This window comes from Phyllosticta citribraziliensis, assembly GCF_038025025.1.
Source record: "Phyllosticta citribraziliensis strain CPC 17464 chromosome Unknown J3D65scaffold_17, whole genome shotgun sequence".
NCBI classification, from domain to species: Eukaryota; Fungi; Ascomycota; class Dothideomycetes; order Botryosphaeriales; family Phyllostictaceae; genus Phyllosticta; species Phyllosticta citribraziliensis.
Genome location: NW_027117354.1, coordinates 112813 through 131344, shown reverse-complemented (window position 1 = coordinate 131344; position 18532 = coordinate 112813). Strand labels below are relative to the sequence as shown.

Sequence of the window (18532 nt, the reverse complement as noted above, 5' to 3'; positions counted from 1 at the left end):
CGTGCCGTGGCGCTGTCCCGGTCGCAGAACTTGCCTACGACACATCTCCCATACCTCACCTCCACAAAAACCTGTGACGCATCCTACAAAATGCTTTCGGAGCAAGCTTCGGCTGCCATGAGTAAGTAAAGATCCCATGCTGTGGATGATTTCAACTCACGGTTGAAGGCAACTTCAGGGCTCTCTGCAACCAGGTCAAAGAGATGTCGACTGACTACGTCCCTGAAATGTTCGTTGTCGACAAATGCATCGAGCAAGGCCGTGAAGTCATTCAGCGGTACGAAGCGTCATCGGCCCCAGTCAAGGCTCTCAAGGACTTTGTCAAGAGTATCGAAGACGTGGCTGCGAAGCGTGAGTCACTTTCCGTTCCGGCGGGACAAGCTAACACTCATGGGAAAGTTCACGCGTGGAACAAGGCTGCAGCGGAAGCCAACTCCAGGGGTATAGCTGAGCTTATTCGCCTTGATGAGGCTTTTTACAAGCTCGTCAAGGAGGGCGTGGACGAGTATGAGCCTATCGATGACTCGACCGACGTTAATGAGGAGGATAATCGCGTTGCGGAGCATGAGGAGCTCAGGGCGGAGCTCGTGCGCGTCCTCTCAGGCTTTCCGGACAACGGTACATCTTAGATGCAAGCAAAAATGCCATACGCTGGAGCCGTTTCGGCTGAGGAGCGTCTTGGAACGGTCGGGAGGGCAAACAGCTGAAGAGGAGTTGTAGCAAATGGATCAAGTTGGCGCACAGAAACAAAAGAGCCTCCTCGCATGGACTTGACTCGCGCTAGAGTTGAGCTTGGTCGTGCGGGCTTGCATCAATAATACCGTTCTCCCGACAAAGCGCGCCTTTGTAGCGACACAGATTTCTCGGTTGTCATCTTGCTGGTTTCTGCGGCCGTGCTCGGCGCGGCGAGCTCGCAAAGATCAACAGTTCGCGATACCGAACGAACAAAGAGACCACGAAGCGTTTTGCCCTCGCAAGTCCCCTTATACACCAGTGGTTGTCGAAGCATGTCCGATCTTGCCCGACGTTCTGGTGTTCCTTGGCTCCACCGATGGACGCGCTTCGACGGCCTAACTGGAATTAGAAGCTTGTGGCGCTGGATCTGCAGGGCGGCAAGGGACAACGTGAGCCGCGCCACGGCCCCTGGTTTGCCTGAACCTTGACCCAACCACGCCTGTTGACATCGACGTGAGGTCGGCGCGAACAGCGCTCGCTCAGGTTGCCTGATTGGGAGCGTGACAACAACGGAACAAGGACAGCAAAAGCAGGAATACACACAGCAAGACCTGGCAGAGTAGACAATGAGACTTCGTTTCTATCCACATGTTGGTGGGTAGCATCAGTGCTTCCCTTTGCTGAATTTATCCTGGGCGCTGTTAGACGACCAAGCAAATTGCTGCCGGACTAGCAACAACGCCGAAAACAGACAGTCCAGCACAATCCAAGACTGCTAAGCCCGCTCAGACCTGGGGCACACCCATTTCTCGTCTATTCCAAAGACAGACCGTATGTACCTAGTTGGAAGCCAACACAGATTCCGTCGGATGGAGAAATATCGGTCAATGCGAGTTGAATAATTCGTCTTGGTTGTTGGGGGCAGCGCTGGTGGCTTTTGAGGCGACGATCCTATCACGACGCTCCTCAAAATTCTTCAGACGCGCGCCAAGCTCCTGCGCACGCTGAAAGTTGCCACGCCTCTCGGCCTTGGCCTTCTCATTCTCGTAGTTTGCTGCAGCCAGTTAGTGAAGAAAGGAAGCTCGGTGACAAAGACATACCAATGAGCTGGGTAGTCATGACTGCTTTGTCTGTGTACTTCTCCCAGGGGTGGACGTGCAAGATGTCGGCAGTACGCTGAGGAACACCCCACGGGCAGGGACGATGGAGGAGACCGAAGCCCGACGAAATGTTGCCCTGTCCAATCCTGTTGAACAGCCTTTCTCCGACCCAGGTCTGCTGGATGTGCCAGATCTTGTAGATGACGGAGCCGCGGATGCGGTACTCTGGGAAATAGGCGGCGCAAATGGCTTCGACGAGATGCATGACAAACATGGGGCCGCGATGCTTGGAGTCGTCTTCGAAAAGAGTCTTTGCATTGTTAGTGAAGGCGAATTTAGCAAATGCGCGCCAATGCGTCTGGTTTCCAGGCACAGAGGGCAGTTTGGAGCGAGAGTTGACAACAAAGTCCTTAACAGTGTCAAACGCGGCGCCATTCTTCAAGTAGCGGCGTTTGCCGGAGCTCCAGGCGAGAGAACCCTGCGTGTTGACGGCCGTGTCGACGCACTGGGCGACGGCGGTGCTGGAATGGTGGTCGACGTTGCGGTAAATGTCGACGTATTCAAGGATCTGGGCGACCTCACTCTGGCTGGGAGCCTCGCCGCGCGCGTCGACCAAGTACTGGGCGACAAGGACCGGCGGGTACTGGCCGGATGCGACCGACAAGCGCACCTCTTCGTTGTAGATGGAGACGAGTTCTCTGGCAACAAGCCTGTCTGCGCGGACGTTCTCAAGGTTTCCGAAGACGACTTTGGGTAGCGTACCGTCCATGACGCTCACCAACTTGGTCGTTAGTCGCGGAAAGGATGTCGTGGGCATGGAGCTTGAACGTGGCTTCCAAGTGCTGGTCGTAGTCATTTTGGAGTTGGTTTGCGAACACCTCACCGAGGTCGTGGATGATGGAGTACGAAGGCATTGTGAAACGGATGTGTTGTTGAGAGAGGTTCGTGGTGAGGATTGGAGGTGAGGATTTTGGGTGGTGTGGAAGAGAGTGTGTTGTGGAGAGGGCAAGTTTGCGGTAGGTTTTTCTTTGCCAGGTGTCGTGGGAAGTCGGCTTCATGTTGCTCCGGCGGCAGGTGGTGTTGCTTCGGGCGGTACTTGCTTTCGGGTGCTCGCGTTTGGTGCAATGAACTAGAACCGCGCCCACACTGGACTGCCTCTGGTGCAAGCTTCCGGTGCAAAGCGATACCACTGGATCTTTCCAAGGTCTTCGACTTCTTTCAGACCGGCTCGATGTATCCGGCCGCAGCGACCGTATTCTACAAAGCAACATCGGCCTGCGTGTCATAGAGAATCTGACGACTTCAACCCATCTGGCCCATCTCTGCCACTCCAAGGGATTTCCTAAGCCAAGAATATTCTTTCCCAGTCATGGCCACCTGGCAAGCTCATCTTTGCTTCCTCTCCAGCTCGCGACGCACCTCTCAATGTGTTTGGACATTTCTTCTCTATTGCCGTCGCATTGTGGTCTACTGTGGGCCTGGAGAGCCGGTTCGAGGGTTTGGGGAGCTGGAATGTTGCCACCGCAAGCGATCAGCTCTCCTACGAGAGTCTACCCGGCATTCAGCCCTTCCTGCGGTGATGGATACAGATGGCCATCGCGATGGTAGCGGACGCACGGGAAAAGGTTTTTTGGCGGCGGATTGTGAGAAGAGCACAGCTCGTCCGCGTTCAGTAGACGGTAGGGGTGCATTGCTGACAGCCAGACAACTGTGAAGCGTTCCTGGTACTGATCGGGTGATGGAGATGAATGATGTGCAGCTGACGGCGTGAGTCGAGAGAGCTTGACGTCAAGATCCGCGACAGGGTCCGGCGACGGACCGTGTTCGGCCCGCGCGGCCCGGCAGATCCGTCGCTCGCTCCACTCACGCCCGGACGACGCCTCGTCCCCGACTCGAATACTCGCATGCCGCAGGTCCATCCATGCCATCAGCTTCATTTCATGTTGCATCGTCTCTCTCGTCGAAGCCACTTGACCTTTCCATCGAGTCAATCTCGTACCCACCTCCGCTAGCGAGAACTTGCGGAAGCGCCTCAACTTCACTGGCCAGCACGTTCAAGACTTCAGAGCAAGTAAGAATTGTAGGACAGCACCTGCTACACGAAGCTATCGTTGACTCTGCCTGTCTCTTTTCCTCTCAAGCACCTAGGCACCACTGCCGTATCCCATTACTCCTCCAGCTATGCCCATGCATCGCTCTTCGCCGCTTGTCCGCTCTCGTACAATGTCTGCCACCGCCGGTGTCGTCGTCCACCCGATCCTCGCGCCTTGCCGGAAACCGGGAACCAAGAAGTCGTCATGTTTCGAATGCTTCCCAGACAAGCAGGCCTCAGACGAGCACAAATAACTCGGGGATGTCCGCCGTCATGTCCTTAAGCGAAAGACTTGCGGCTGGGGGCTGGCGTCTATGATTGCCAGCCGACATCGGGTCGACTGGGAAACTGCTGACCACTCGAAATCCACCGCCATGCGTAGCCCGGAGCTCAAATTGCCGTTCGCGCTTCGGCAGCTCCGACGAGCGCTGCTCATCCTCCAAGCTCCCCCAGTACTGGCGGTGGCGTCTCGTAGCAATGTGGGACGAGCGCTGCTCATCATCCAAGGTGCCCCAGTATCGGTGGCCATTGACTGTAGCAACATTTGGGACCTCCTCATCGTACGAGATTTTAATGCAGTGCTGGCGGTCGCACGTTGCGACGACGGTTGGGCCCTGATCATTGTTTGAGATGCTCAAGTTCCGGTGGCTTTCGCCCGTAGTGGCCGTGATGCGGTTCAGGGATCGTTGATACATCTGAAGAGCATCAAGAATCCTTTCATTGTCCGAAGACTCTGCCGAATGTTGTTCGTCGGGCGAAGTAGCCGTGCTGAGGCGACGACGCTTGCGGCCGCGCGTGGCACGGGTCGGGCCCTGCTGTTCGTCGGAAAGCTGGTGGCTGTCAAGCGGACTAGCAGTCGTTAGACGATGCTGGTCGTCTTCAGGGGACTCCACCGACAGCTGATGGTCATCAATCTCCATCTTAACGGCAGTGGCTGAGCGGTCCTGTTGACGCCTAGCGGGCTCCACTCGCCGCCGCTTTCTCCTTTCCCCTGCAGGCTCCCCCTCAGAAGACTCTGTCGGCAACTGTTGGTCGTCCGGGATAGCAGCATCGGCTAAACGCTCCCGTCGACGCTTGGCACGCTCCATGGTCCGCCGCTTTCTTTGTTCCGCCGAAGTCTCCTTCTTCTTCTTCTTCCTCGTCTTGGGCCTGGGACCTATTCAAGGTTAGATTCGACGATTCCAGATGATTCAAAAAGGGACTGACCTCGTGCACGTCCTGCGCTGCCTAGGGAAGCACCGGTAGAACGACTCAGCTTAACCACTTCCCTATGGTCGACTTCTTTCTCTTCGCAGAGCTCCTCGTGCACCTCTTCAATGTCAACTGTTTGAACTCCAGAAACGCTGGAGCGACGACGGGTACTAGCGTTCCTGTTAAAAGTGTCGACAAAGAGTCTCCTAACACGAGCGAAGTCTTTCTCAACCAACAAGACAAACTTAAGATGTTTGATGAACCCCTCAGTGTATTCCCAGAGCTCATATGGAGTTCCTGACGGGTTCTTCTGCGCAATAGATGCTGGGATGATGTCGGTTATGTTTTGCAACCCCACGACGTCATAAATACACCTCAGGTAGCCTGTCTTGTGCCTCGAAAAGCCAGTGTGAAACGGAGTTGGTGTATTTTTGGCCATGACATCAGTTTCCATGGTGTCCGAGAAGATGAGGGGTAGCGCTGGGAAAGAGGCGATAAAAGCGAATGCAGAGCGATTGAGGGGACGCGACAGTAGTGTTCCACCACGATGATGAGATGACGTTGCGTCCGATTGGCCGTTGGCTTGAGAGACATCTGTTAGTTTGAAGTGCACCATGCGTTCTCACTGGGTGGCGTACGAGGAAGAGGCGCAATGGAAGCCCTTGGAAAGCAGACGCGGCGCGGCAAGCAGAGGGCGAGAAGAGATGGCGGTGGATGGAAGTGGAGGTTGTTGTTGTTGTTGAAGCGAGGTGACTGCGGAGGTAAGTTTGACCGCTAGAAAGGCACCGCTGCGACGTTCGGCTGGCTGAATTTCGCGTCTAACGTTTGTTAGAAGATTCATCAGACGCGGGCAGTGTGGACGACAACTCAACCAGTTGTGCAATTGAATTGCTCAACGGAACGCAATTCAATCCATGAGGCACCTGCTGGCTTGGGCAATCAGTCAATCACATACCCCTGGTTGATTGAACTGCGTTGCCAAGTTGCGCGAACTACTTAAGGGCAGTCTTGAGTAGCTTTTTGGCAGTTCATTTCGCCGGCCCACCCCGAATCTGATCTTTATTATATTGGCTAAACAATGCGTAAAGGACATTGCGACGTAATTGAGGCGTGTATTGCGTTGCGTTGAGTTGCCGACCACACTGTATCACGGGCGGTCGAGGTGAAATAGAAGTGTTAATTTTCACTCACTTTTGGCGCAGGCCACACAGAAAATCAGAAAACTTACACCTTCCGGAGCCACTGTTATCTTTTCCAAGTTCCATCTCATCCTTATCAATTCAACGTCCAGCTTGCACGGCGATAGCCCGTGCGCCTGTATACCTCCGGACGGTCTCTCGTCAACAGCCACATTCTCTGCGCCCACGCCACGGAAACAAACCACGATTCTCTTTCGACTCTTCAGTCTCAATCAACGAGTGCGCCAGTGCACCCTGTCAGAAGAATACCCTTACAACTCCTCGAGCCTCCACGCTCCGCCATGGCCGATCCAGTACGTCCTTTTTCCTCATGTTGTTTGGGCTTGGACACTGAATTTATCAGGACACATTGAATGCCAATATCTCGGAACTGGGAATGAACGCTCCCGAGGACTTTCAAGTTCTCGCCGACAATGTCGAAGCATACACCAAAACTATCGAAGAGTGCAACGGTCGCGCCGTCGCCGTCGTCACCGACACGTTTGATGCCGTATTTAACCTCCTTCACGAAGGCGATTCGTCCCGCCGAGAAGCCATGCACAGAGCGAACTCCAACCACGGCAAGATAATGGACGCCCTCCGCCAGAAAAAGCTCAACCGCGATTTCGCCAAGATCATGTGGAGCCCCAAGCCTTCGTACGACAACGCCCTCGACATGTTCAAGCAGATCTACGAGTCAGAAAGGTGCGACGCTGCATCTGAGATGGCAGACAAAATCATGAACGACAGCATCGCCCAGACGCACGCCTACAACATGTGCGAAAACGCCCTTACAGCCCACTTTCATGAGTTGCGTGACGCGGTCTCCACCATGGGTGCCCTCGTTGACACGTACGCCCAAGAGATCAAGCCTATCGCGAGTGAGCTGGAACTGTTGGAGATCCTGAGCGTCGAGAACCCTCACGCAATCGAGACCCGCGGCAAGGACGCTGTCAAGGAACTCGTGAAGTCGCGCGCCCAGTTTACTCAGGCTCACTATCACGTTGAGGGTCTCTGTCAGAACTTCCATTTCAGGCTCGTGAGACTTGTCTCGGAGTACAGCATCGCGCTTACCACGCTCGTCGGCACATATCAGCGCCTGGAGGACATGGCTGATGAGAACCAAGGTCCCACGGCGTTGGATGGCGTGGGTTAGGGAAACAGTCGAAGAGTGGGTCGATGGGTTGTCATGGGCTTCAGAAATGCAAATTTGTCACGCTCCAACTATTCTCGCGATAGTAGAAGAGCGTTCCTCATGTAAATAAAGCCATTCCGCCGGGTTTCAATCGCATTCGAGATTGTCAACGATTCACTTCAATTCCAGTTGATGTTCCGCTTCCATACAAAAGTCACAGTGGGCTATTGACCCTTGACTACACTGACCGAAAATGCAAACGGAGAGACCGGACTCAATTGAATTTCCTTTCTCGATTTACTTGTCGCCTTTGGTGGCGCTGCCAGCCGAGGCGTTGGCCTTGGCCAAGGCTTCCTTGAGCCTCTCAATCTTCTTGTCCTTCTCCGCGCAGGCCTTACAGCTCTTCTCGCCCTTCTTTTGCTCGGCATCTTCTACCATGGTCAGTGTGTGCTACGTGCCGAGTATTATTTGACGTACCAGCTTCGCTGTCAGAAACGTGGTCGTACTTTGCTAGGAAAGCCTCGCGGTCGGCGGTCTACTCACGGGCCTCCTCCAGAATTTTGACTATTCTTCCGAAGTCGAATGGCATCCTACAGCTGTTAGTGATTCTCAAATATTCGCAAGAGCTTAGCATGTTGCTTACATGGATTTGATAGCGATGATGGAGAAGACTTCGAGGGTGGAATATGAGGCATGGGTGGTGAAGAGGGTACGACGTGGTGGTTTTGTGCCCGTAGTACCACTACGGGCCTTGCCCAAACCAAGCGGGCTGCGCAAACATCGCGATCATTATCTTCCGCAACATCCACACGCCCTTCCTCCTCTGTCTTGCGCCTCCGCATCTCTGCACTTCTCACTCATACCACGACGATTCCACAGCGCTCCCCAAGCCGCTGAAAGTTTTTCTTGCTGACAAATTCGTAGTATGAATGTCTTCACGGCGCTTGAAAGGACTTACGCTTGAGAAGAGAACGGTCCGCCGTCTTCGCGCGAAAGCAACGAGAGGAGCGTATGGCCTTTCGGGCAGAGTTTGAGTACGCATCTGATACTGTCCTGACCAATTCATAGAAACATGGTCAAGTTCCAGGCAAGCACCGGCGGCGGCAGCGAGGCCAAGTCTGAGATCCACCCCAAAGACTGCGTTCCGCGAGCTGAGCACGGAGAGCTTAAGCGCGCCAATGCGGATTTTTAACGCGAGAATAAGAAGCTGAAGGCGCAGATGCAGGCGCAGCTTGAGAGCCGCTCCGGCGATAGCATGGGCAGTTAAACCGTGGGAAGCATTCAGCTGTCAGGCACCGGCTGAGTTAGAAAGTCAAGGTCAAGGTCACAAGAAGAACAATGCCAGAATACCGTCCAAGATGGCCATTTACATGGAGAGGAAATCATCATTGCTCGGCAACATGTAGAAATTGTCCGGCCTGATTTTTCACTCCCAAGAGAATTGTGCTTCTCAAGCGGGACCGTCACCAGGGTCGCGCTTCTTCTTGAAGCACAGGAGCGCAAAGACCCTGTTCTTGAGACTGGTGCGGAAGCCACTGCGCGACAGCTGGGCGTCGGACTTCGAAGGACTACCAGCAAGTGTGGTAGAAGGACTTCCAGGAGTGCCGGCGATGGTAGAAAGCCGGGCATCGACAATAGCCGTGCTGCCCAAATTCATGCCTGCAAGCTTCTCTTCCACCGTCTTCTCTACTAGCTCCTTGATCTTCAGTCTACGCTCGTACTGCAGGAACTTTTCGAGCATCCTCTTGTGATCTTGAAGCTGTACAGCTCGCTCCACGGCGCGGTCATCACGCTCCTCGGCGCGGTTGGCACGCTCTTTGAGATCGTCGTTGTCATCGTCTAGACTCGTGTTGATGTTGCTGAGGTCCTGAACGTCCTGTTCAAGGTTGCGGATCTTGCGCCGGAGCTCGCGAATGACGTGCGGTTGGTTGGTCTCTGTAGACGTTGGTATCATTCTTCAAGATGAGCAGGCACAATTTACCACCGGAGCCTTTGCTACCAGACTCCAGTCTCATAGCACCAGTCGACGGGGAAGAGCTCGCGCCACCTGGCAATGTCAGCTTGATCATTGAGTACGGGAATGTCAACATACGGCCGACGGCGCCCATATTGGCCTCGACGCGAGGGCATCATCAGTCTTCGCTTTGACAGCGACGCCTGTCTTCATGTTGGCCTCGAAGTAGTCGGGCTGCTCCGTTTTGATTTTCGGAGGGGGAATGATGCCACACTTTGGAGGCATCTTTGTTGTGGGCTTAGAAGCGAGCGGTGGTGTGGAACGTTGCAGATTGCTGGGGCCGGGGCTTTTTCTTTTGCGTGGGTGTTGCGCCGGCGGACCGCCCGCCGTCCATTTTATTTCCCGGCTCTCTACGCCAACTCAAACAAATACTGTGCATATTAATTTCTTCCAGCCGCATCCGACTGAATTCTTTCCACAGGTTCGACGCCAGTTGCTTTGGGAACATTCATCCGCTGGCAGATTTTCCGTTGGGAAGCAGTGCACACTCATTCAAAATCGGTTTTCTTCTGGCCTTCCACGCTCTTTTGTTCCAGACGACTCTGCACGACCCTGGTTTGCTGCTAAGGTGATCTGCTTCGGCTGTATGGATTGTATGGGCCGGTGGCATCTCGACAAAGAAGACTGCGAGAAAGACAGCTTATTTGTTTGTGATTTTTGGCAGGACTGAAGGTTGAAACCTGCGACGCAGAATGACAACTGCATGACCGCCACCGCTTTTCGCCCCGAAACCATCCGCAAATTTCGAACCTCTTTGACGACCAAGTCAGGCAAGCCTCAAAGCACCCAAACAGCAACCAACTGTCATGGACGACCTAATCTGCTGTTTTCCATCACACACTCAGGATCCAGTGACCGACGTTGTTGAGATCAGCGTCTTTCGAATGGAGGGGCAGTACCAAAAAAGCACTGGAAGAACGGAGTACGAGTACGATGGAGGGTTGGCTTTCCTCATGAACTCGACAAGAAGCGCATGCCTGATCCTGTGCCCTCACATTCACCTTGTCTTTCTTGGCTGTTTTTCCTGTGCCGGCAATGGTGTTGCCATGAAACATATTCCTTCTGGAACATTCGCATCATCCGCTTGGTTTGCCACCTGGTTGACATTCTCTTCCACTCCTGGTAGACTGTCGGCATTTCTCTCTAGCTGCCTGTTGGATGGGAGCTGGCCAACTGTGCCACTTGACATCGCCCGTGCGAGTCTTGGCCCAAAGATTGGTCCAGACGTTGAACCAGCCTTTGAACTGCGACGAGCCTGCCTGGTTGTCATCTTCATCGTCGTACGAGCTCTCCTGACCAAGACGGCCCTTGTCATCTGGCTTTTCCTGGCACGCGGATTCTTCGTCATAACCTACCGGTCCGGCTGCAAATGCAGAAGAGGAGCGGATGGCGAAATTTCCTTGATCACAGTCAGTGATTGCCAAGGATGTGCCAGTCTATCAGCAAAATGAGAGGAGATGGGGGCCGCGCTGTAGGTGAAGAGTTCCTCGCGTGGAGTTCCGATATCTACCGATCCACCGGCTGCAGAGGCAACAGTCGTGGAGGGGTGGCGTCTGAGTTGTCGGCCTGGGCCGGGGCTATCAGGATCTGAAGGCTTGCTTTGACCAAGTCCCCGCAGCGCAAGCTGGTTACGACCAGAAGCAGCAGGCTTTCTAGAGTGGCGAGTGTCGTGGTCGACGTCGCCCGGTGTTAGTTTCTTCACCTCCCTCGGTGGCTTTTTCTCTTTCTACTTCTCCTCAAGCAGCGCCGCTTGGGTAGCACTCTCTTCGCATGCAATGGCAGCACTCCCTTCACGTATCTACTCGATGTCCGCAAGTACCATATCTGGAATGACTTCTTGGTATCCGCATCAGCCATCGCATTTCATAGTGCCTACTCGTCCTTTTGGTCGTCCTCATCGCTGCCATCAGCAGCCTCCTTCTCCTCTGCCTCTTCTTCCTGGCGCTCCTCGTTCTCGCCGCCCACTTCCTCCTCTTCCTCTTCCTCTTCTTCTTCCTCGCCCCACATCTTCTCGTACTGAGCCTTGCCAAGACAGTCAAGGCATTTGCGGATCTCTCTCAGGACCTCGTTCACCTCGGCATCGCGGGGCCAGTGCGCGTGCGCAATGTGGTACATGTCCTCGGCTTCATTTCGCAGTTCCTCGGCATCGTCCCAGTCATCGGTGCAGCAGGCCAGGAGGATAAGGGTCTATTGGAGGGCACGAATTAGCCTGAAGATCGAATGAAGAGTGAAACTGCTCAATGGCGGCGCTATGGTGGGGAATGTATGCTCCCAAGGTGCTACCACAATGGTGAGAGACTGCTCCCAGAGGGCCACTGTGGTGAAGAACGGCTGCTCCCAGGGCGCTGCCATCGTGGTGGATGACGGGGCTTACTTACCTTCATGCGGAGGTGTTTGGGGAGCTTTGAGTCATCAAGCAGCTCTTCCGCCCCATCGATGACACCCTGCAAGTCATCTTCTTCGTACATCTTGTGGATGCGGTTGAATTTGTTCGAGTATTCGAGAGCGATGGAGTTGGTATCCATGGTTGTAAAGTGCCGTCGTCAACGGGTGCTATCCACGTGTGGGTGTCGTCAGCGGTGATCTTTGGCCTCGCTGAGCATGGTCAGAATCTAGGGTGTATGGGGACGACTTACATCTTCTGAGTTCGTTGAGGAGGGAGAGATTGTGTTTGCGTGTCGAACAAGAGGGAGAGACTGCGAGAAAGAAGTGGTTTCACATATTATTTGGTCGGAAGCGGCTGGCGCGCGGAAAGATTGCGAGCGTGCAGTTTTCACGGAAGCTTCACTACAACCACTTCGATCTGGTAACTGTTAAAACCCATTCCACCCAAGACGCAGGGCATGTGTTGACTCGGTGCATCCCGTCCTTCCGCTCGGTTGCCCTGTTACCAGTTGAGACTCTTCTCCAGACTTTGCCCCGTGTAGGACAACACCTCGTCCGGGCGGCACCAACTGCAGTCGGTCGTACCCGGATTGTTGAAGGAAAATGCTGGTTGACTACGCGCCTCGCGCAACACGCCAACCTAACCACCTTCGAGAGAAGCAGCTTTGCGTGGAGAAACGAGCTGTGCGCAATTTGCTTGGAGTCTTGCCAGCCATGTGCAAACATCTTGAAAGCCCGTTTTCTTGTGTATTCAAGCATTTCCGTGCCACTGTAGTAGCCCGTATCCTGCAGGCTTTACCGAGGCCACAAATACAATCAGCCGTCGCGTTGAAATAATTACGAACAATCCAAAATATCCAAGGGGAAATTCGGAGAAGACAATCTACCATATTGACACTACTGATTCCATCCACTGTCTAGACAACTCCCAAAGCTTCCTGACGGATCCATAATCAGGCCAATCTTTACCCAAATCTATGAGAAAATCTTTAAATGAACCAGTGCAGCCTTGTTCGCTCTTCTCCGTTCCTGCAAGCTACCAGCAGAACAAGCGGTCAGAGGAGATTTGGGGGCTCTACAGATTGCATTGACATTGTGTACACAATATACCAACGTATTACCTCCTCCCATTGACCGAACATGACCATGGGCGCACCAAAGATGGCGATGTTTTTTGATTGGCACGATACCTCCACCTGGCTGTACTCAAATCGCCGTCGAATCTTTATTGCTGCCTGGATTCCTTCCACTACTTTTTCACTACTCGTCCCCACAAACCTAACCTCCGCTTCCTTCTTGGCGGTAGAGCGGAGTCTGCTTTAGTTACCTTTACGCAGTGAGCGTCGAACGAAATAGTAACTGCTTCCTGAGCGCAACTGCGGCGGTACATGAATGCTCCTCGAGTGCAGTTGTAGCAGTGTATGAATGCTCCTCAAGCGCAGCCGTTCGAGTGAAGGAACGCTCCCTAGATACACTCATGTTTCTAGGGGGTCACGTTTCCACCAAGCAGGGGACTCTGCACTGCAGTGGAGAGGGCTGCGCAACCGCAGAAGATGGCGGCCCGGGTAACTCTGTCCAACTCATGTGATTGGCTGGTCGAGATGGCGGTGCGGTGGCGCGGCCAATCAGAGGCGGCCCCTACAACTTCAAACGTCTGTCGGCTTCATCGCTCGCAGCTCTGGCCGGCGCTCAATGCGGCATCCATCCCACCAACGAATGCGCAGACGGACGGAATTGGAGCGATGTACAGTGTCTATATTGGAAATGCATTTTGGAAAACGAAAATATTGACATCATATACAGTCAGTGCGACTGAGAAGTGGTATCTAGGTACGTGAGCATAAAGGAAAAGGGGCGCAGCCACGGCCATGTATTCAAAGCCTCTCTTATCCGTCTTCCCAAATCTTCAAGGTATCAAATGAACATAGCGTATTTCAACCCATCTTGACGCCGCCAGAGACTTCTTCAGTCCTGCCGACATCCTCAAAGCGGCCCTCCGTCCGCTTCTCGCCAACATTGCTGCTGGCGCGATCCATAGGGGGGCGTCCGACGCGATTGCGGACGCCGCCGAGCGCAGCAACATCTTCCGCGTCGTCGACGGGGATGAGCAGCTCGCCGTTCTTGCCGTAGCGGCGCGGCTCGTCGCGGGCGACCTTGACGACGTCGAAGATGGAGTTTGATTTCTGGAAAATGGTGTCCATCTCCTCGAGCGAGCGGTACGCGGTTTCGGGCTTGAAGAAGTAGACGACGGGCACGATGGCGGCGTTGCTGGTCAAATGTCAGTATTCAAAGAGGTAGGGAGGAGAAGGAGCGTTCTGCTTACATGACGGCGAAAATAATGTACGTTTTGTAGCCGATACTGCTGAAGGCAACCGGTGTTACCATCACGACCATGAAGTTAAAGATCTGTGGGCCCAATGTTAGCAGTTTGATAACAGAAAAAGGGCTTCTTAGTCTTACCCAGTTCGCAGAAGTAGACAGCGCGTTAGCGGGCGCTCGAATGCGTAGTGGGACGATTTCAGCGGGATATCTGAGTCTGTCAGCGCTGGTTTTTCTTTGCTCATTCCCCCCGATGTGAACAGGAGGTTTAGCCAAGTGGAAATACTGACAACCAAGTCATACCCAGCCAGCCTACCGCAAAGAAGCTGTTAAAGACGAACAGGAATAGCGCGGCAACAATGCCAGCGGCTGCATTTCTCTCGGCCGCGGTCTTCCCATCATTTATGCTGTTCGCAATAGCCAAGACAGCCATGGAAAGCGACATGCCGACGGCGCCGAAGAGCATGAGAGAACGCCGGCCGACCTTTTCGATGAGGAAGATGGGGATCCAGGAGGCCATGAAGTACTCGGTGCCGTTGCAAGCCGCCAAAATTCGGGAAACGAAGGGGGAGAGGCCGACGTATTGCTCGTAGATCGTAGCAGCGTAATACCTGGGCAACCATTAGCAATGCCCCATGAACAAGATACGGAGAACGTACGTGATAAGATTGATTCCGCTGATTTGCTGGAACATCTGGTTGACGTAGGCCAAAACGGTGCGGTGGAAATGCCGGTCCTTGCCCATGGTAAAGAGGTCGCGGAAGCTTCCTTGGGCCATCTCCATGACTGTATCCTTGATCACAGTGAATTCTGTCGCGATATAAGGGTCGTCACTGTGCGCTCTCGTCAGCTTTCCACCAGGACCGAAATAGGGGTTCTGGGCTTCCAAGTAGCTCTGGGGCCAATTTAGACATACGGCTCTCTCTCATTTAGCGCACAAAGGACATCGATAGCCTCGCTATCGCGCCCGCGCAATATCAGCCAACGGGGCGACTCCGGGAGTCCCAGAATGAATGCCAGGATAATCAGGGCAAAAATAATTTGAATACCGATTGGCAGGCGCCAGCTAGCAGATGAGGGCTCTAGGTAGGAGCATCCCTAGCAAGATCAGTATATGTGACTGAGAAATCCCTGGGGTGACGTCCAAATTGGAAAGAATTAGGGAAAAATGGAAAAAGGGGGTCAGGGGGTGGTAAGGGGGCCATTTTGGAAATCTGAGCTTACAAAGTCGAGCCAGTACGATAAACAAATACCGCCGGTGATTAAAGAGCCCTCGATCATCACGAGCTTCGAAAAATCAGCGTCTTATTCCAAAAAAGAAAAAAGAAAAGGGGCTTTCTTTTTTTTTTTTTTTTTTCGCCTTTGGTCATTTTGATCAAATAACAGGGGTCTCCGCAGCTTACCTGACCACGCCGATGGCTCTTTGAGGTCTCAGCCTGCCACGTGGGGACAGTACTTGTGTTCAGTCCGTTCCCGACTCCAGTGATGATACGGCCGACGATGAAGTGCGCGAGGGAGAACGCCGAAGTCTGCAGCGCGGCGCCAACAACCATGACCAAGCTGCCCAGGAAAATTGTCCACCGGCGTCCCAGCATATTGCCGATCCAGATACAGGCGACAGCGCCGACGAAGCATCCAAGGTTATACGACGCCACGGCGATACCCTGAATGGTAGCGCGATGCTCTTGCTCGGCGGGCGAGCCCTTGACCTCCATCTCCGGGAAGACCTTGACGAAAGAGCCGAGAGTCAGCAGCCCGCCCATGACGCCCTGGTCATAGCCGAAAAGTCTGGAATGCAGTCAGTCGGCCATTCGCACCACCACCACCTCCAGACTGCACACTCACAGAAAGTCCAGCCCGGCTATTACGCCAATGGCAACGTTCAATCTGGTGCCGCGGAGGCCGAAGTAGGAAGAGCGCTTCATGCTGGCGGGGGTGGTGTGGATGAAAACGCAGTCTCAAAAGGCGCCGTGACCATGCGAGTCAAGCACAATGGGAAAGAGGCCGACCACGAGTGCGGAGACTGACGGCCGTATATATCCAACAAAAGGCGAGCGTCAAAGAGGATCGAGGGGCGGCGTCAACAAGTCCGGCGCACATCGGGGGAACCGGGGGGTCAAGGCCATTATAAGCAGACGAGACGAGCACCACCACGACCAGAGACCGGGATGCGGGCTCTACGTACAGAGGCATCAAAGAGGCGGCATTCTGACCCCACACCCGCGCAGAGTCGTAGCTAACTAGCGCGCGTCCGGGCGTGCGACCAAGGTACGTACCGCGAGCATTGGGCCAGTGACGTCGCGCGGCGGCCGTTATTGGACCAGGGAAGCGGACGTGGGATCCCCGGGGGGAAAGCAGGGCAAACAGAGTCTGGGGCGGTCCTCCACAGCAGCGCTCAGGCCGGCCGCGAGCGATGGGGCTCGGGATGCCGCTTCGGGAACGCCGGTCGTTTCTCTCGTGACACCACAACCAGCCCTTGTTGATGTTTCTTGGCCGTCAAAAGTCGTCGGCCGTCTGTCAGCCTTACTCACCCGACGGCGGCGGCGGCGGCATCGGCGACGGCTGGCTGGCTTTAGTTGCGGCTCCAGGCCCCGCGCAGAGAACCCCTCGTCTCGAGTCGCGCGCAAACCCTGAAAAAGTTTGTTTCATCCATCCGGGGAAGACTAAAACGCCAACGGCATCCCGCTCTGGGGATGACTACGCTTCTCCACAGGCGACCCCAAAGACGTCTTTCTTTCTCTTCGCGGCGGCCGTCTGCCAAGCGCCAGTCTTTCTCCGCTGCAAACGCCCATCGGCGATGACTCGCGAACTGCACAATCGGGGACGCTTCGTCTTTGGGGGGGGGGGGGGGGGGGGGGGCATCCCCACTCTTTTCTCCAGGCAGGAATGAAGGGGAACACACGCACGCCACCGCGTTGCAGCGCGGCCCACAAAATCAGCGTGAGAGCGTTGGAGGAGGTAGGCGGTCAAAAGGCCGGCCGTATTGCCCAGTCTCCGCCGTTCAGATTGCGGAGTCCCCATCCACTCGGACCCCAGATGGAGGCGGTCGTCGGGGGGCCCCGCCTCGTCGTCATTGCCGCGGGCCACGGGTGCGCTTCGAGAGCGCGCTCCGGCTGGGCTGTGCCCGTTTCGGGAGACTGCACACGCGCGGGCGGGCTACAAGCGGTAGAACGCAGCGCCATTGGCCACGGCACACGTCGTCGATTGCACGCCGAAGCCAGAGGGATCTGACCCGATGGGATGCCGTCGAGAGTCTTGGCCGGCGCAAAACGCACAGGGTCCATCGGGAGAAAAGGTGGGCTCTCGATAGCTGCCTCATCGATGCTTGGATGCGGAAAACACCATGCACAGGCGTGGCGAGAATCAAGACTTTTTGGCGCAAAAGTGGATCGCGTCTCTCCACTCACCACACCCCATGTTCAGCGAACGTTGCCGGGGTTTTCTCTCGTCGCACCGCTCCGATGGTCACGACACCACACCGAGCCGACCGCGGCCTTGCCGTCAAAAAGACCGCCGGCTTTGCCGCACCCGCCACACACGAGACAAGCCCCGTCATTCTGATTTCCCCAGTTTTGGAGGAGGCGTCGTCGGTTTTCCTGATTGGGAAGTTCCGGGGAAATCCTGCGTCACGGGCAGGACGACCGTTTGTTTACCTTTGACAAGAATGGAGAAAGAGATGGATGATATCATGTGGATTGAAAGCGGCGACGAACCTAGGCTCAGATCATGCACTGCAAGTACTGAAACGCTGCCGAGTGTGGTCAGCGCAGACACATGATCAGGGACGGGGACGTACCTCAACCCGACATCACCGATATGCCCACATCACAAGTGCAAGACACCAGATTAACTGAACTTTTGCATTTTACGATGAAGCTAAACCGATGCCCATCCCAAAAGTTCAGTCGGTACCCATGACCATTTTGAAGACCCATCATCCGAATCGAGCAGACCACGACCACGAATTCCACCAGACCATGACCGAATCGAAAGCAGACCAGACCATTTTCGGGAAGACCAGCGCTGAGCGCGCAATACACGTTGATGCCTCAAGTCCAGGCCGAAAGAGCGAGGAATGAAGCGGGAGGAGACCGCTTACCAGTTGGCAGCGGAATCGCCAGTGGCATCGTTGCCCCAGCCTCCGCCAGCCGTATCGCCGGTAGTGGCGAAGCCAGAGGCGCCGCCATCGAAACCAGAACCACCGGCAGCGTCGAAGCCACCGCCGGCACCAGAGTCGCCGAAACCGTCCTGCTTCTCGACAACGGGCTTGGGGCACCTCTTCGCGCCGTGACCCATCTCCTCACAGTTGGAACACTTGACCTTGGACCAATCTGCGTACATTAGCATGGTTCCTAAAAGCTCCACAGAAAAAGCTCACCCTTTGGCTTGGGGCATTCGCGCGACGAGTGACCCTTCTCCTCGCAGTTGAAGCACCAAGGGACC

The 18532-nt window shown here is 54.8% G+C and overlaps 5 protein-coding genes across 5 annotated transcripts; 1 reads left to right on the top strand and 4 right to left on the bottom strand.

Annotated features, from left to right (window-relative positions):
* Nucleotides 1-1559: 1559 nt before the first annotated feature.
* J3D65DRAFT_607938 (uncharacterized protein) lies at nucleotides 1560-2689 on the bottom strand (the record flags this gene model as incomplete). The annotated part of the gene is made up of 3 exons (XM_066798530.1): nucleotides 1560-1729; nucleotides 1776-2485; nucleotides 2538-2689. The coding sequence occupies 3 exons, from the start codon at nucleotides 2687-2689 to the stop codon at nucleotides 1560-1562; spliced, it is 1032 nt and encodes a 343-aa protein (XP_066649837.1).
* A 1414-nt stretch (nucleotides 2690-4103) lies between these two features.
* On the bottom strand, nucleotides 4104-5909 carry J3D65DRAFT_663150 (uncharacterized protein; the record flags this gene model as incomplete). Its single annotated transcript, XM_066802647.1, has 2 exons — nucleotides 5074-5909; nucleotides 4104-5023 (listed from the first exon to the last, which is right to left on the bottom strand). The coding sequence occupies exons 1-2, from the start codon at nucleotides 5672-5674 to the stop codon at nucleotides 4104-4106; spliced, it is 1521 nt and encodes a 506-aa protein (XP_066649836.1). The 5' UTR covers nucleotides 5675-5909.
* Nucleotides 5910-6219: 310 nt separating this feature from the next.
* J3D65DRAFT_177155 (uncharacterized protein) lies at nucleotides 6220-7515 on the top strand. The gene is made up of 2 exons (XM_066794309.1): nucleotides 6220-6550; nucleotides 6601-7515. The coding sequence occupies exons 1-2, from the start codon at nucleotides 6539-6541 to the stop codon at nucleotides 7390-7392; spliced, it is 804 nt and encodes a 267-aa protein (XP_066649835.1). The 5' UTR covers nucleotides 6220-6538; the 3' UTR covers nucleotides 7393-7515.
* Nucleotides 7516-10303: 2788 nt separating this feature from the next.
* Nucleotides 10304-11910, bottom strand: J3D65DRAFT_689300 (uncharacterized protein; the record flags this gene model as incomplete). The annotated part of the gene is made up of 4 exons (XM_066803884.1): nucleotides 10304-10821; nucleotides 10896-11037; nucleotides 11262-11572; nucleotides 11764-11910. The coding sequence occupies 4 exons, from the start codon at nucleotides 11908-11910 to the stop codon at nucleotides 10462-10464; spliced, it is 960 nt and encodes a 319-aa protein (XP_066649834.1). The 3' UTR covers nucleotides 10304-10461.
* A 1746-nt stretch (nucleotides 11911-13656) lies between these two features.
* Nucleotides 13657-16292, bottom strand: J3D65DRAFT_177071 (sugar transporter STL1). The gene is made up of 9 exons (XM_066794308.1): nucleotides 15935-16292; nucleotides 15493-15877; nucleotides 15314-15376; nucleotides 15006-15187; nucleotides 14749-14922; nucleotides 14380-14700; nucleotides 14231-14300; nucleotides 14094-14176; nucleotides 13657-14038 (listed from the first exon to the last, which is right to left on the bottom strand). The coding sequence occupies exons 1-9, from the start codon at nucleotides 16012-16014 to the stop codon at nucleotides 13705-13707; spliced, it is 1692 nt and encodes a 563-aa protein (XP_066649833.1). The 5' UTR covers nucleotides 16015-16292; the 3' UTR covers nucleotides 13657-13704.
* Nucleotides 16293-18532: the final 2240 nt, after the last annotated feature.

What these genes read in the sequence shown, in the direction of transcription:
- J3D65DRAFT_177071 (XM_066794308.1), bottom strand. Translation starts at nt 16,014, where the DNA reads ATGAAGCGCTCTTCCTACTTCGGCCTCCGCGGCACCAGATTGAACGTT. An exon ending in ATAGCCGGGCTGGACTTTCT is followed by an intron (nt 15,878 to 15,934) that starts GTGAGTGTGCAG and finishes ACTGCATTCCAG; the next exon opens with ACTTTTCGGCTATGACCAGG. An exon ending in AGAGCCATCGGCGTGGTCAG is followed by an intron (nt 15,377 to 15,492) that starts GTAAGCTGCGGA and finishes GATTTTTCGAAG; the next exon opens with CTCGTGATGATCGAGGGCTC.